At 36.4% G+C, this 16,574-nt stretch overlaps 1 protein-coding gene across 4 annotated transcripts in view; it reads left to right on the forward strand.

The window, feature by feature from the left end:
* The window catches only part of Rif1 (replication timing regulatory factor 1), a 51,985-nt gene extending 39,015 nt beyond the window's left edge, over positions 1-12,970 (forward strand). For 3 of the 4 annotated variants that reach the window (XM_076928738.1, XM_076928740.1, XM_076928739.1), the window contains 6 exons: positions 2,673-2,819; positions 3,093-3,170; positions 3,264-3,379; positions 4,951-5,104; positions 6,718-6,826; positions 7,433-12,970. In XM_076928738.1, coding sequence (XP_076784853.1) covers positions 2,673-2,819; positions 3,093-3,170; positions 3,264-3,379; positions 4,951-5,104; positions 6,718-6,826; positions 7,433-7,644 — 816 coding nt within the window. In that variant the 3' untranslated portion in view covers positions 7,645-12,970. The remainder of the gene's footprint in view (positions 1-2,672; positions 2,820-3,092; positions 3,171-3,263; positions 3,380-4,950; positions 5,105-6,717; positions 6,827-7,432) is intronic. The other variant, XM_034495962.2, reaches the window with a different exon arrangement.
* The last annotated feature ends 3,604 nt before the right edge of the window (positions 12,971-16,574 follow it).

The following is a 16,574-nucleotide window of genomic DNA, read 5'->3' on the forward strand; positions in this document are numbered from 1 at the left end:
TGCTCTTTTACTGCACCACATTGCCCAGGCCTTAGTTTTTTGAGACAGGTTAACTTAGGTGCATGCCACCCAGTCACTTCTCCCCTATTCAGTTTTTGGGTCCTTTTCAAGGTTGGGGGAATCCAATACACAGGGTTGAGTGTGTTTGGCACATACTCTGTCACTGAGAGATTCCCAGGTCTTCATTTAATATTTCCTTAATGTGTTTTTCCTGCACTGAACTATACACATGAAGAGTTCAGAAAAAAAAAAAAATGGATTATCTGGACAATTTACTTAGCTTTTGGGCCTTTTGCTTACATAGGTTGTTGAATGAATGAGAAAAATGTAACCTCTGCTTGACATAAAACATGGCCTCTGCTTAGCAAACCATGTCCTAAAAAGATGTCATGTTAATCTTTTCAACTTGAAATTGATAATCTGCTACTGTAGAATATATATTTGAACTTATGTGTATGGTATATATGGAAGATGGTGCTTTTTTGATTGTTGCCTTCAACAAGCACGTGTTTTTCATCTTTTGGGGTGTGTGTGTGTGTGAACTTCTGTTTTCCACACTGACCTTGAACTGTCATTCATGCCTCAGCTAGTTTTCATCCGTATATAACAAGTATACATTTTTAGATTTATTTTTACTACTTTTAGTTATATGTATGAGTGTATTAAGACATGTGCACCAGAGACATCAAGTAATGGGCAGCTGCTTAATGTGGGTTGCTAGGACCTTTGAAGTGCAGTGTGTGCTGTTTTTTTCACTTTTTTTTTTTTTTTTTTTTTTTCCGTTTTTTGAGACAAGGTTTCTTTGTGTTTTGGCTGTTGTGGAACTTGTTCTGTAGACCAGGCTGGCCTGGAACTCATTTGCCTGCCTCTACCTCCCATCTCTAGGAGTGCTGGGATTACAGGCATGCACTATAATTGCCCAGCTGTAGTATGAACTCTTAACTGCTTGAGTCTTCTCTCTACCTTCAGTTTTACAATCTGGGAAATTGTTTAGGAAGATGTAACAGCTCTTAATTTTGTTTATTTTGTTTTGATTTTATGACAAAGGGCCTCTCTATGCAGCTCTGGCTAGCCTGATGTTCACAAATTGATAGCTATATGCTTTTTTTTTTTTTTTTTTTGCTTTCAGAAAACAGGTTTATTGTAGACTGCAAAAGGGTAGTAGGGCAGTAACAAGATGACAGAATTCTGAGTTCTTCAGAAGGCTTATACAACTTAACTAGCTATTACTACTGTACTACTGTTTGGTAGGATTTAGTGTATATCTCCCCCCTTTTCTTTTTTTGAAGACAGGGTCTTGCTATGTAGTTCTGGCTGTACTTGGTTCAGATTTAATGGTCTGGTCTAGATAAAATAGGATAACATTTCTGTGGCAGATACTTAGAGTTTGCCCATGCTTAAGAATCAATCTTAGAAGATAAGGAATGATATTAATAGTTATATGATCTCTGTTTTATATTTAGATAATAGCTCAATGTGAACATATTGTAGACCTTTAGAAGAAGCCACATTAACCACAGTGAGGTTAAAATAGATAAAAAATTGCTGTCCTGTGGGAATGATATTTGTATTGCCTTCAAAGAGTTTAGGGCAGGGGCTCAGGAGATAGTTTGGGTGATCTAGTGTTTGCAAGGCTAGCATGAGGACCTGAGTTCCAATTTTTAGAACCCACATTTAAAGTAAAAATCTTGGGCTGGGTGGCATGTACTAATAATTTCTATCTTGGGGAGACAGATAACCATATTCTGGGGTCTGCTGATTAGTAAGCCGAGTCTACTTAGGGGAGTTTCAGGCCATTTAGAAGCATCATCTCACAAAATTAAGTTGTACAACACCTGAGCAATCACTCTGTCCCTTCAAAGTTGTCCTCTGACTTCCACATGCATACATTCACAAGTTTACAATGATGATTAATAAGATATACCAGAAGCCAGTTAGTACCATATCTAGGCTGTATATATTATAGTTTATTGGTTAACTAAGATCAAATTATATAGGATCTATTGATGTGTATGTTTGTATATGCAAAAGCCAGTGTACTGCTGAGGCCAGAAGAATGTGTATCAGATCCCGTGAAACTGGAGTTACAGACTTATGTAGAACTGGCTTATTAATGTTAGTGTTGGGATTTGAACTCCAACTGTCATGATTATGCAGCTGGTGCTTTTAATACCTAAACTGTCTCTTGAGCCCTTGTTTTGTTCTTTGAGGTTGAGGTTTCACTATGTAGTTCCAGACTGGCCTCAATTAGGTGATTTTTCTTCTTCAGTCTCCTGATTGCTGGCATCACAGTATGCACTGCCACTCCTGTACTTTGTTTTTTAGACAGGGTCTCAATGTGTAGCCCTGAATGTTCTGGAACTTGGAAATCTATATTGTGCAGACCAAGCTTACCTCAAACTCACAGAAATCTACCTGCCTTTGCTTCCTGAGTACTGGGATTGAAGGTGTGCACCATCACTTTCTGCATATTTATTGTACATTGTTAATTTAAAGAGCTTTATTAATGTTTTGATCACTGTAGAAGTAGTGTAGTATATAATTAGAATGAGCTGCAGTATCAGGTAATACCTGAAAGATTGAACAGTAATGTAGGAGGGTTTTAGTAAAATAAGCTTTTGCACAAACTTAAGTTGTTGTCTTCTAAATGAAAATTTATCCTATACTTTCAGGTTAGACGTGTTTCATTTGCAGATCCAATATACCAAGCAGGATTGGCAGATGACATTGATAGGCGCTGCTCTGTTGTTAGGTCTCATTCTTCAAATAGCTCTCCTATAATAAAAAGTGTTAAAACCTCACCTACTTCACACTCTAAGGTAAGCTATGGTCTTCAAAATACGCATATGTCCTTAAATAAACTTGTATTTGAAGATCAAGAAACAGTCTTCTTTGCTTTGGATATATTGCTTTTTCATGGGGAAGGCTAAGGCCAAGCAATCAGCTATAACTCACAGGTAAGTTAATAGTTTATCCTATTCCATTTTCATTTCCTAAAGTTTTACAGGGGTAATTTTAGTTGTACAATTTAACTTGTAACATTATAGTTGTCTGGGGTTCTGAGTGTTTTTTTTTTCTCTACTTCTGTCTAGCATAATACCACTTCAGCCAAAGGATTTCTGTCCCCAGGATCACAGAGCTCTAAATTTAAGAGCTCAAAGAAGTGTTTAGTAAGAAGTGCTTTAGTTTTTATGTAATTTTATACATTATACAATGTTCAGTCTTGTAACCTCTACTTAATGGCTTTTGAAATTTATTTTAAGATTACAGAAATGGCCCAAGAATCCATGCTATCCTCAACAGAATGTGTTTATCCAGCTTTGGTGAACTGTGCAGCATCAGTTGACATCATTTTACCTCAGATTACATCTAATATGTGGTAAGTGCTTATTTAAGCTTATGGTTCATATTCTGAGGAGTAGGTGTTTGTGTGTTTTTGTTTGCTTTTCTTCTTTATTTTGAGGCACTAAAAATTTTGAGTACTGCTAAAACTTCCCAGTTTGAGAAGGAGAGTTCAGCTACTAACGAAGCTGAGGTAGGAGGATTACCAGTTCATGGCCTGCCTGAGATGTAGTTTTAATTTTCTATAGTAATGATGGGGAGTAATCTGGGACTAGGGTTGAAACTCAGTTGGTAGACTGCTTGTTTAGCATTGATGAGGGTATAAATTTCATCCTCAGTACTGCATAAGCCAGAAGTGCTTTTTTAGGAGGAACATTAGAGCCAGGTCAAGGGCATCCTCTGACCCACGAGTTTGAGGTTAGTGTCACACTGGATTGTTGATTTAAATTTCTAAGAAGGGACATAAAAATAAGAGACCTTAATGAGGTTTACCTATATGAACCCATGTTCATACATAACATACAGAACATAAGTTCTTTGTCCCAAAGAGTTCTTGATTTTGGATCGTTTCTCCTCCCTTCATACAAACTGGGATTATAGGATTGAATTGCCAGGCATGTCTCAGGAGGAATGTCTTAATGGTCAAACTTCTCAGTGTAGAATTAATTGGTATTTATTCCTCTCAAACATTTTTACTTCAGAAGTAAAACAATATGAATAAAGGCTTAGTGTTTGCATATTTTTGTATATATATCTTGTTTTATCCTATTGTAGAGCCTCTTAGGAATAGAAGTATCATTGGAAAATGAAAGCTTATGAAGCTTAGTCCACAAAATTTGCAGAGCCAAGTGGACTGTCATTTAGTTTCATATAGGTAGACCTCATTGAGGGTCTTTTGTGCTTCAATTTAATCTTGTTTCAGTCTTGTTAGAAATGTAATTAGCATATTTTAAATTTATATGAATTTATCCTGCAAGTATAGACAATATAGACATGGTCTGTATACCATGTGAGGCTGGTACCTGCGGAGGCCAGAAGGTGTCAACATTCCTTAGAGCTGGAGTTGAAATGTGTCTCTGGAAGTGCAATAAGTGCTCTTAACCATTGAACTATCTCCATTTCCGGACAACCAAATTGTTAGAGAATTGTTACATGTTGTTTGGGAAACTGAGATAATTTTAATTACTGGACCGATCAATCAGAGCATAATTCCTCAGTAAGAAACTCCTTATATTCTCCAGAAAACTGTCAGACATGAATACAGAAGTTAGAAGGAAGTCACATTAAAAAGGGTCTAGGATAGGTTTAAAAAAAAAAAAAAAAAACTGCGTACAGCTGATGGATTTGATCCATAGACAGAAAGCTGGTATGAAAACATGTTGCACTCTTCCTGTGCTGTGCTTATCTCATCTCTGTATAAACACAACAGGACATATCATTGATGTTGTTATTAAAGTGCTAGAAGCTAGAGGAGAATTATATTTCACTATATACTTGCTTATCACACTTATGGGTTAGGTGGACTTTATAAACTCTGAGTTTAAGTGGAGAAGTGCTCACAAATAATTTATCAGTAAAAGCATAATTACGTTTTTTCTTTTTCAAAAGGGCAAGAGGTCTCGGACAACTTATTAGAGCCAAGAATATAAAAACAATTGGTGATTTGAGTACGCTTACAGCATCTGAAATAAAAACTCTTCCTATTCGCTCTCCAAAGGTGTTTAATGTAAAAAAGGCCCTCAGAATATACCATGAGCAACAGGTAAAAAACTTGTCATTTGCCTGCGTGTATGTCTGTGTATCACGTGTGTACTCTACTCTTGAAATTACTTGATTTTTGTTATTGATTAATTAAAACATTTTGCTGACAGGTTAATTTATAAAAGCAAGCAAAACTCAGAAACTAAACTACTAATTTGCAATGTCATAGGTAGAATTTCTGAAATATTTTCTCTTAGCAGTATTTTTGTGTGTGTGTGCATGTGTGTGGTTTCCCATATGTACCATAAGGATGCAGAACCCTGTGGAAACCCAGAGTGTAATATCCTTTGGAACTAGACATTCCAAGCAGGTTCTGTGCAGAAGCTTATTATATGTGCATGTGCATACACACACACACACACACACATTTATTCTACATGTGACTAAGTCAGTAAAAATGCTGTTATTAGTAAAAGTAATATCTTTATCAAAGGAGGTTCATACAGACCTACTGTTTTTGGGGTTTTGTTTGTTTTTTGAGACAGGGTCTCGCTATGTATTCTTTGCTGTCCAGGAACTCACAAACGAAGATCCTCCTGACTTTGCCATCTTTTTGTTCATAGCAAAAGTGGGTGCCATCATGACTGGCTTCCCGTTATATTTTCTTAACTATTACTAATGAGCTCTAGGAGTAGCTGAAATTTTATATATGTGTTTATATGTTGAAATGTTTCATGTTTATGTGTAGATTTCTGAATAGCTCTAATAAGATTTAGTTCTCACATGAATAAAATTGATCCATGCAGTCTATTGTTAATAACTAAGTATATATACCATTCCTATGATTTATTTAATTTTAGAATTGAGAAAATTCTCCAAAATGAAGAAAATCTGAACTCACTATCTGTTACTCCCCGTTTCCATTCCCACATCCCTGGGTATCCACTACTTTGTTTTTTTTTTTTTCTGTAGGCTTACCTACTCTGGACATTGTTTAATATTGGAACAACACAAAGTCTGGTTAATGGTATCTGAATAGTATTCCATGGATCTACCACATTTTCTTTATCCATCAACTGATGGTCTTATGGGTTGCTTTTCTCCTTTGGTTTTCATAAGAAATCCTTCCTAAGTTTTTATGTGCCCATATTTTCATTTCATTTGTGCCAATGTATAGGATTGTTGATTCATGAAAACTTTGAGCAATTTCTTTGAGCAGTGGTCTGTGAAACCTGGGATACCTTATAATAGTTTTATTATGTTTTTGGACCTTGATTTGGACATGCTGCATAGTGAGCAGTGCTCTACCAGTGAGGTAGCTTATCTGTAGCTTTGAAAATCCACTGGTTTCTACTCAAGTTACCTTTTCTATATTTCTGAACTTGGCAAATTTTATTATTAGCCATTAATAGTATGTTTTCTAAGAAATATATAAAATAACTCACTATAGGGACTGGGTTGTCCTTAACCTCCAAAAAAAAAAAAAAACCAAAACAAAAATGCAGCTCCAACTGCATTTGTTTCCAGAGTGCTGGGATTGCAGAATTGCTGCACAACACCTGTCGCAATACTATATATGTTCAGTTTAACAGTTGATTATGGGGCATTTCATGTCATTCCTGCTAAAAATAAGTTTTGTCTTTTCTTTTTTTGTTACTGTTTTAAATAAACAAGATGAAATCTCGTGGACTTGAAGAAATTCCAATTTTTGATATTTCTGAGAAGGCAGTAAATGGAGTAGAGAGCAAGGCCCTCTCCACTGATGAGGAAAGGCTCGCCTCAGGTATGCTGCTAGCCAAGGACATTAGTGTCATATGGAACAAACTTTCTAGGAAAACATAATGTTGTTAATACTTTTACATTTTAAAAAGGTTAATTTTAGTATATACGCTTTGCTTGTATGTATTTGTGTGCTCTGGTTCCTTTGGAACTAATACTAGCGTAGTTATGATTTGCCATGTGACAGCTTGGAAATGAATCCTGGTCCTTTGGAAGGACAGGCTTTTAAGTACTGAGACATTTCTCCAGGCCAGTGCTTTAGTTTGAATTTGACCACAACTTCACCATATCCCCCACTTCCTTTCCCTGCTGCTAAGTACACGAGGGAAAAGCCTGTTTAATTTTAAGTGTGTCTAACTGGTTTTCTCTAATTGTGTCAGTGTTTAGTCCATCAAAGTATAGATAAGGATGATGACATTTTGTTCAGTTATTCAGTTTATGCAGAGTAACACGCTGTGGTAGATTTTTCTGGCATTTTTTTTTTTCTTGAGCAAGTGTCTTACAGCATATTTCCTCTCATTTCCAGTTTGATTGGACATATAGATCAGTTTTAAAAACTGGTATGGATTTAATATATGTGTATATATGTGGGTTTTTTTTCCTCTTCTAGATTTAATTGATCCTGTGACCCTAGATACGCCATTGTCTAAAAATCTTGTGGCACAAATTAGTGCTCTTGCTCTTCAACTGGACTCAGAAGATCTCTACAGTTATTCTGGAAGCCAGCTATTTGAAATGCATGAAAAACTTGGTACCATGGCAAACTCTATAATAAGAAATCTACAGTCACGTTGGAGATCACCAGCCCATGAAAATTCTTAGTATTTTACGAGAAATGTAAAGTGTTTTTCATCATCAGATTTATTTTTTGTGCTTTAGAAATATCCACACCATTTAAAGAGGAAAATCTGTAAAGTTGATAAAATAATCAAATCCTGAAAGGCAATGAATTACTAGGTCAGTTTTATAAGTTCATTAGATCTTCCATATTGTATTTTCTTGGCCAGTACACATAGTTTTTTAAGAAATTTAAATGTTACTGAAACTTGAAAGCAAAAGAAATATACATAATTTTTTCATGCTTTAACTCAAGCATATTTTGGTATAGTTCATACAAAAGATTTTAATTAAGATAGAAGAAAAGTTTTATTTACACTTTATTGAACTGATAAAGATGTTCATACTCTTTCAAAATATTTATATTTGTTGTGCCTGGTGGAACACCTGTACTGAGATGCAAAAGAATGAGAGCATTTCCTGAAGATTAAAGCTGTAGAGAGTCTCTACAAAACCAAGTTTCAACTTGATGGGACTTAAAACAATAATGCTTAATTCTCTAAGATTCTATTCATTTGGCATTAACAAATACTTGTGCAGCAGCCTTTGTCTGTGAAAATGTGCTCTTATGAGGTATAGTGTTCACTCTTAAATGCATGACTTTGTACATTATGTATAGAAGACAATGTTTTTTAATTTATAAAGTTCAGCCTTTTATTGCATGAGTTTTTCTGCAGCTTTTTGTGAATACTATTTTGTGTAATAGAAACATTTGTATATATTTAATATCCAAATATCCATATGGATAGTAAAAGTACTTCATTGGACCTACTGTGGATATTTGTAGGAGTCTTTATCTACAAATAAAGCAACAGATAGTTTTGTATTTAGTTAAAACATGAGCTTATTTTCTAAAATATCCAGACTAATTAGAATTATTGGAAACCAGAAAATGTTACATGCCACTACCTTTTTTTTCTTATGGTTTGGAAGAGGATCCCAGCCACTAGAAAATGTGCCTCCTTCATATCTTTCTTCTTAATGGAGAGTTACCTTGGATATTTTCATTGCAGGTTGTACTATAAACTGTAGAGATACATGGTTTTTCACATATATTGAAGACTAAACTTGGAAGAAATTTGAAACTGCCATTTTTATATGTATGTTTTTGTCAAGTTAAAGAATTAGGATATATAATTAAACCATTTGTAAATTTTACCAAGTACTTAGTGCCTGCATTCACATATTTGTTTCATGGGTTTTTGTTGTTGTTGTTTTTGTTTTTTGTTTGTTTTTGGTTCTTGAGATAGTTTTTCTGAGTAAAGTCAGTGAGTGGTCTTAATTTCAAACTTAACCTTTGCTTAGAAAGACACTGCAATTTAAAGCCAGTACCTTTTGTAGTTTAAGGTCTCCTTTTTCCAACAGAAACCCCTTGCTGCCCCTCCTAAATCAAGTTGTCGCTTTTTATAATCATAAATCAGTACAGATATTTTTGGAACTAAGCATATTTACTTACAAAGAAGGTCATAGAAATTCTGGGATTTTATACTAAGGACTTAGGAGTCAATAATGAATGAGAAAAAGACTAGTGTTTCAAAACATTGATAATGGTGGTTTGCATCCCCAGGTCACTATATTAACCATGAACACACTCGAGGGAGCGGGAATGATTAGCCAGGAGGATGAGGATGGATGGTCAGCTCATTGCACAGACTGCAGTAACTCTGGTTTACTTGTAGGCACAGCAAAGTTCTTTGGGAGTTCAAGGTTTAGCAGGAAGTGTGGCAAATGATTTGCTTAAATTTCTGAATTTAATAAAACATATCTCAGTTAAGTCATAGTTCACTGAGATGCTGTTTTACCATAGGTCAGCATATTGAATCTTCATTGTTCTTCAGGTTGAGTCACCTTATTTTCAGTATTCCTGCCTTGGCTTCTTTTTTTTCTCTGTTAATTCCTAAAATAGCAAAAAGCATTAATATTTCTGAGTTGACTCCAAAGAATTGTTCTACTATTACATGGAACTCCTTCATACCTTTTCAAATGGTTAATTTTTTAAAAAAATATAAGAAATGTTGGTATTCAGTTGTGATGCCCTAATTGTTGTATGTATTTAAACAAATCTAGACCTGCCTAGATGGCCCAGAGGATATGGTTCTTTCCACCAACCCTGATTGTGGCTTTGAGTTTCATTCTTGATCCACATGGTGGAAAGATAGTGATCCTTTGACCTCTCTGTGTACTTGGTGCACAGACATGTGCATGTCTGTGCACACATAAATATATAATTTAAAAAATTTGAAGATTGTTATTTTCTATGCATGAGTGTTTTGTCTGCTTATATAGATGTGTACCAAGTGCATGCCTGGTGCCTGTGACAGTCAGAAGGAGGCACCTGATCCCTAGGCTCCAGAGTTATAGCCAACTATGAGCTACCTTGTGGGTTCTGGGAATCAAACTCAGGTCTTCTGAAAGTACAGCAAGTGCTATTAATTGCTGAGCCATCTTAATCTTTTAAAAATGGATTCTGTAGAGTGTATAATTTTTCATGTCTGTGAATATAGTTGATTTTTTACGTTCAAACTGAGTTCATTACTAAAGATTCCATTCTGTTTCAGGAAGTTAAACTACTGTGTGCTGCAGGGTCTTATGCCACATTTCAAATAGTGGTGATGGGCCTAATTAATAGGGTTAACACAGTTTCTAAATAGAATGTAAATCTAAAGATTAAAAGTACAGTATTGAATAACACTGTTCTCGGACTCTTAGTACAACTTAAAGGTAGCAGGAACTCACATATTTAAGGGTCCTTAGAATGTCAATGATTTAAAATCTTAATTGAATGCTGAACACAGTGCTTATGCCTGTAATTTCAAAACTTGGGAGGCTGAGGCATATGACATCTTTGTGCTGAGGTGTCAACCTGGTCTACAGAAGAGAACCTGTTTAAAACCCAATTAATTTGAGGGAAATATGGTCTTGAAAATACATTAAGGTTATGTTCTGCAAATACTAGCTGGAGAGTTTTGATTTAAGATACAGATATGAGAATGATCAAGTATTGGTTCTGAAGTCTGGAAATACTTAACACTGTTACTGGTCATGCTTCCAGACTTGACTGATTCAGACTCAGGTTTCATTTGATTATTTGTAGTTGACTTCAGAGGCAGGTCCACAGGCTGTAGAACAATTCTGGGCATTGTTGTGACACTTGGCTAGGGCAGAAACATGTTTATTACCAAAAGTCTAGCTCAGACTGGCCTGGAACTCAGTGTCAAACCCTCTTGCTTCGGCCTCCCAAATGTTTTTTCAACATTTAATAGGCATGTTAATTTTGTGGTGTCTGATAACTTAGTTAATGGTTATGTCTGTTGTGTCTGGCTTTATATATTGCTCTTTGGTAGAGTCCATTAAAGTCCATGGCCTTCAAGTGTAAGATTTGTAGTTCCCTTTAAAAGTGTTCTTACTAGCTATGGGACTTCACTTCTTAGAATAGATGATAAATGTTATAATTTTGTCACGTTTCTATATATTGTAAACTGTTCTTCAATTAAGACATGACCTGACCTAAGAGCTAAAAAGAACAACCTTTTCCATGTAACTTTTTTTTTTTTTTTTTTAAAGAAGCTTATTTAATGCCTCCATGTAAGTTTTATGCTTTGGTTACAGCAGAGGAAATGTTGTCTTTGCTGATTCATAATTGGGTATAGAACTAACTTTTTAACATTAAACACTATGTTTATTAGTGCACAGGAAAGTGATAGAGTGAGGGGTTGGGGCAAACAGGAGGGCTGAATTTGGTTTTGAAGCAGTCTTTAGCCCAGGCTGACCTCAAACTTAGAGCAATCCTCCAGCCTCAGCCATAGATAGATAGATAGATAGATGGATGGATGGATGGATGGATGGATGGATGGATAAATGGATGGATAAATGGATGGATAAATTTGAAACAGGTTTTTTTGTTTGTTTTTTGTTGTTGTTGTTGTTTTTGTAGGCCTGGCTTCTTGTATAGATTAGTCTGTTTGGTCTCTTGCAAAGATTTCTTTGCCTCTAATTTCTCTGTGTATTACCATACAACATTTGCTTAGCCAAAAATTTGATGATAAAACCATTTGGTGGAGGGACAAGCAATCCTGTAGTTTGAAAATAGTGGTTGGTTCGGAATGGTTTTCTATCTTGCGTATCACAGTACCTTTTCCCAATTAATATGATTATTTTAAAATGTATAGCCTTTTGGGGTTGAGATAGGTGTAAGAGTTCAAGGCTGGGAGAACTATTTTGTACATAGTTTAATAAGAAATGTCTAAAGCATTTTAGATTTTATAGAATAAGAATTTTCTAAGAAACTGGAATTGAGTATAGAAGCCGAAGTATAGTAGGATAACTTGAATCATTACAGCACAGAGCAAAATTATGCCTTACCTCCTGCATTTTTGTGTATGTGTGTTTGTGTTTTGCCTGTGTTTATTTTATGTGTATGCATGATATGCCCAACAGAGGTCAGAAAAGAGGGTACATTTTATGGAACTTAGAGAAGGTTGTGGTGCTAGGAATTGAACCTGGGACCTTGCGAATAGCAGCCAGTGAGTGCTCTTATTTCCAGCCCCACTTTCTCTTGTTTTAAACCATTGGGAAGAGTATAAGTATTTTGAAGCAGATGAAGAAATAGTTCTATATTCTTAGTATCCAGAGTTAGTTGTATTGTGGCAGTCAGGCTGTGTTTGGCTGCTTTCCTGTTTTAGTGACAGTTAAGTAATCTGAAATTAGCCTATAGTCCTTAAGTATTTATTTACCTCTTAATTTAAATTAATTTAGTTTTCAGTCCTTGTTAACAGAAGATGATTTTGTTCATGTTTGGTATGTGGTCAGTTTAGTTAGACTGCTAGACTGGTCTGAACTCCTTTCCTATTAACTATAAAAGTTTGCCTTTACAAGATAGTCCTGGTTATGATTGCTTTTTACTGGTGGCCTAATGCACATACAGTATGAAATAGCTACTGTTCTGCTAGTAGCCTTAACAAAATTAAAACCAGTCATTTGTTAATATTTTGCTGCCCTTGGTGAAAGTTTAGTTTATACTCAAAGTATATTTAATAAGATTCTCAAATTTTAAAGTTTAATAGAAATATCTGTTAATTATATTAATAACAGTAGAAGCTGAGAAATAAGGGTACCATTCTAAGGGGTTGTGTTATTAACAGTCTTGGGAACAGGCGTCCTACTCTTAGTGTGTCAGGCACGTGATTGTTGAGAATCTTTGCTTCAGAGTAAAATTTCTCATGAGTAATTGGGAGTTGGGTGTAATAATTTGCCATTTGAGACTGATTATTTTTTAAATGTACTTTTATTTAAAATAAAAGTATAAAACTAATTTCTGGTGTTTACTTTTGTTTCTTAATTTTTGATGCCTGGTTTGTATTATTGAGACCTGAAGGGATTAAGGAGAACCTGATTCATTACCAGTATTTACAAGCATTCTGGCATGCCAACAAATAATAACCCCCATCCCCACCCCGAATTTACCTGGGTGGCTCTGAAAAGTTTCTGGTTTGTTGTATTTTGTTTTGTAGGTTTCTAAATTCGTAGTTATTAAATAACAAGAACGTGTTATACTGCATTTATTTATGTGCCAGTTTTTTGTGGGCATAAACCAGGATCATTTGAAACTATGGTCATTGGGAAATTGATAATCTTTATTGAGAAAAATACATCAGTTTAGTCTGTAGACAAGTCTCTAGGGGCATTTTCTTGGTTAATTATTGAGGTGGGAGAGACCAGCCTACTATGGATGGACAGATAGTCCCAAATTTTATCAAAGACAGGCTGATCAAACCCCAAAGAGTTTCTTCAAGGTCTCTGTGCCATTTCTGTCTCCAAGTTCTTCCGGCTTGAGTTCTTGCCCTGGCTTTCCTCATTGATGGACTATGACTAGTATGTATTATGTATAGATTGCTGTGATAAAATACTATAACCAAGGCAACTTAAAAAGGCTTAAATGAAGCCTACAGTTGTAGAGGGATTGGTGTTCATCATGGTGGATGGGGAACTTGTTGGCAAGCATGCATGGTTCTGGAGCAGCAGCTGAGAACTCACATCCTGATCTATATAAACATCACGGGACTGAGGGAAGCTCTTTGAGAAACTTTAAGCCTTCTCCCCCCCCAACCCCCCCAGTGCCATACATCCAATAAAATAGTTCCTAATTCTTATTAAACAGCCAATAGAGTATTTAAATGCCCACAAGCTTTATGGGAAACTAGGAATTTCAGATCTTAGTTCAAACTTAAAATTCACTGTCCAAGGACACATTCAAGGGAGCCCATTCCTTAGAGGACACCTACTGGATTAACATTAGAAGAGGAAGGGAGAGACTAACATTCCTCAGACCACAGGCAAGGGAACCCACCTGCAGGTGGGTAAGGCCCAGAGCATGGAAACACATTCCAGGGGAAGGGCCTAAGATGAGAGGTAATCAGAAAGATGGGCCCTTAACAAACCTGGGCAAACAGAAGCCACTTAGCTAACACTAAGATAATGTGCAAATCTAAGTCACCTAGAGACCGTGCCTGGGAACAACTCTTAAGGTCAGCCTTGGTGGTTATTGTTTAAGAGTTGAAACTGCCCTCATATAAAAACTGCTCTCAGCCTTGGTTCAGGGTTCCTCTTGCCTGCGTGCGAGGGAACCCTGGTGCATCGGTTATCAATAAACCTCATTGCATCGAATCTGCTGTCTGTGAGTGCTTCTTGGGGAGCATGTTCCCTTGGTTTGGTTCTTAGAGTACAACAAAACCTCTTACTCAAATAATCACTGCATGTAAGCTGACTAAATCACAATAAATACACTCCCAACCCCTTTATCCAATAAAGCCAGGGGATATAGCACACACCTTTAATCCCAGCACTTGGGAGGCAGAGACAGGGAGAGCCACATGGAGAATCCGTGTACCAAATTTAAAAAATCTGACTAGTACAGAAATTGGTCACAGAAGTTTGGGATATTACTGTGACAGACTTGGACATGTTTTCCCATAGGATATGTTTGGAAGTATTGAATGGGAAAGCCGTTGAGTGTTCGGTAGGCACTTGGAAGATAGGAATGCTCAGAAATGCAGATAATTAAGTTTCTTTTTGTTTTTTGTGTGTGAGGTTTCAGAAGGAAGTTTGAGTCCCTCAAATATTATTCATTTGGAGTTTTATATTAAGAATTTGGCTTCTGCAAAACTAAGACTGAAGAGTCTGTAATGCTTTAGAGTTCCAGAGACCAGCACCATTGAAGTAAAGCCTTGGTTTTACTGAGAATTGATGTTGGTTAGCTGGGGTTGAGAACTCTGAAGAAAAGGCCTGCATCAGTGAGGTAAGTTCTTTCCTTGTGTTCAGCAACTAGAAGCTGTGGTCCTGAGGCTACCAAGGAGTCATCTCAAGCTGTCAGTTGAGTAAGTCTCCCACATAGTACTAGTTTTGGCTGCATGGAAGCCACAAGATTGAAGCTACTGAAACACGTGGCAGCCACCCTGTGAAGTGGAGCCACCTTGAGATTACAAAATGAGCTTGTACTGCAAGTGGCAGAGCTGAAGAAGAGGAACTTCCAAAGTAAGCCCTTTGGAGCCAGAAGATGGTGAGTTCTTCACAGTAGACAGTGAACTGTTTGAAGTACAATGTTGCCTTTAAAGACAGCTTAGACTTTTATTGAAATGTTGACTGTAGTTATACTGTTTGTTGTTATTGATTTCAGTATTGATGTGAGATTTGGGTACAAAGAAGAGTTATGGTTAAACAGTGATGATTTTGTATATCAGATTGACAAGGGGTCAATTGGTCTGGTTAGTTTTTCTTAGCTTGACACAAGAGAGCATTTGAAAAGAGGAAACTTCAACTAAAAATGCCTCTGTCAGATTGGCCTAGACAAATTTTAAGTTTTTTCTTTTTAAAGAAATACTTTTTTTGTTTTTTTTTTTTTTTTTTTTTTTTTTTTTTTTTTTTTTTGTTTTTTTTTTTTTTTTGAGACAGGATTTCTTTGTATAGCCCGGGCTGTCCTTTTTCAAAGATTTATTTTATGTATGTGAGTACACTGTCAATCTCTTCAAACACACTAGAAGAGGGCATAAGATCCCATTATAGATGGTTGTGAGCCACCATGTGGTTGCTGGGAATTGAAATCAGGACCTCTTAACCACTGAGCCATTCCTCCAGCCCAAGTTATTTTCTGATTGATGATTGGTATGGGAGGGACCAGCCCAGATGCTCCTGGGGTGTATAATAATAGACAAACAAGCCCTATGAGTCAAGCCAAGTAAGGAACATTCCATTATGGCCTTCGACTTCATTCTTGCCTCTTCCTACCTTGAGTTCCTGCCTTGGCTTCAAGTTGCTGAGGTCATGGCAATGATCACAGTAGAGAGCAAACTATAACAGCACCTAGCAACTGCTTGGACCTGTTTCAAAGATGTCAGCTTGGGTGCTTTCACGGATTGAAGAGAAAGTCTGGGCCTCTTTCCAGGTTTCCTGGTCACATCCTGACAAAGCAGGGCTTGGGGGCGGGTGGTGGTGGTGGTTATAGAATGATCACTCAGGTCTTTGTCTTTAGCATCTCTGGTGTGCCTTTTTGCCCATTTACTTCCCTTGAAAGGACTGCAGACCTATTTGGCCAATCTCATCTAAACATGAATGGGGCAGGGTGTGGCACTTCCCACTTGGGTCTCTCCAGAGCTCTTAAGGAAAATGTGCTGAAATAAGTATGGATTAATGCCAACCTAAAAAGTTGGAATTGCTTCAATTCTGTAATCAAGAGACACACAGGTTAGCCGAAAGAATTAAGAAACAAAATCCAAAATATATGTAAAATGGATCATTTTGAGAATGCCTGCTGTTCATTTTTATCAATAGATTAAAAAAAAACTTTGGTAACATAATGGGAGAGTTGGGTTAAATCTTATTGTTTATGCACATAGGTGTTTTGCCTGTGTATATGTGTGTAC

The sequence above is a fragment of the Arvicanthis niloticus genome, chromosome 2, assembly GCF_011762505.2.
Source record: "Arvicanthis niloticus isolate mArvNil1 chromosome 2, mArvNil1.pat.X, whole genome shotgun sequence".
Lineage (NCBI taxonomy): Eukaryota > Metazoa > Chordata > Mammalia > Rodentia > Muridae > Arvicanthis > Arvicanthis niloticus.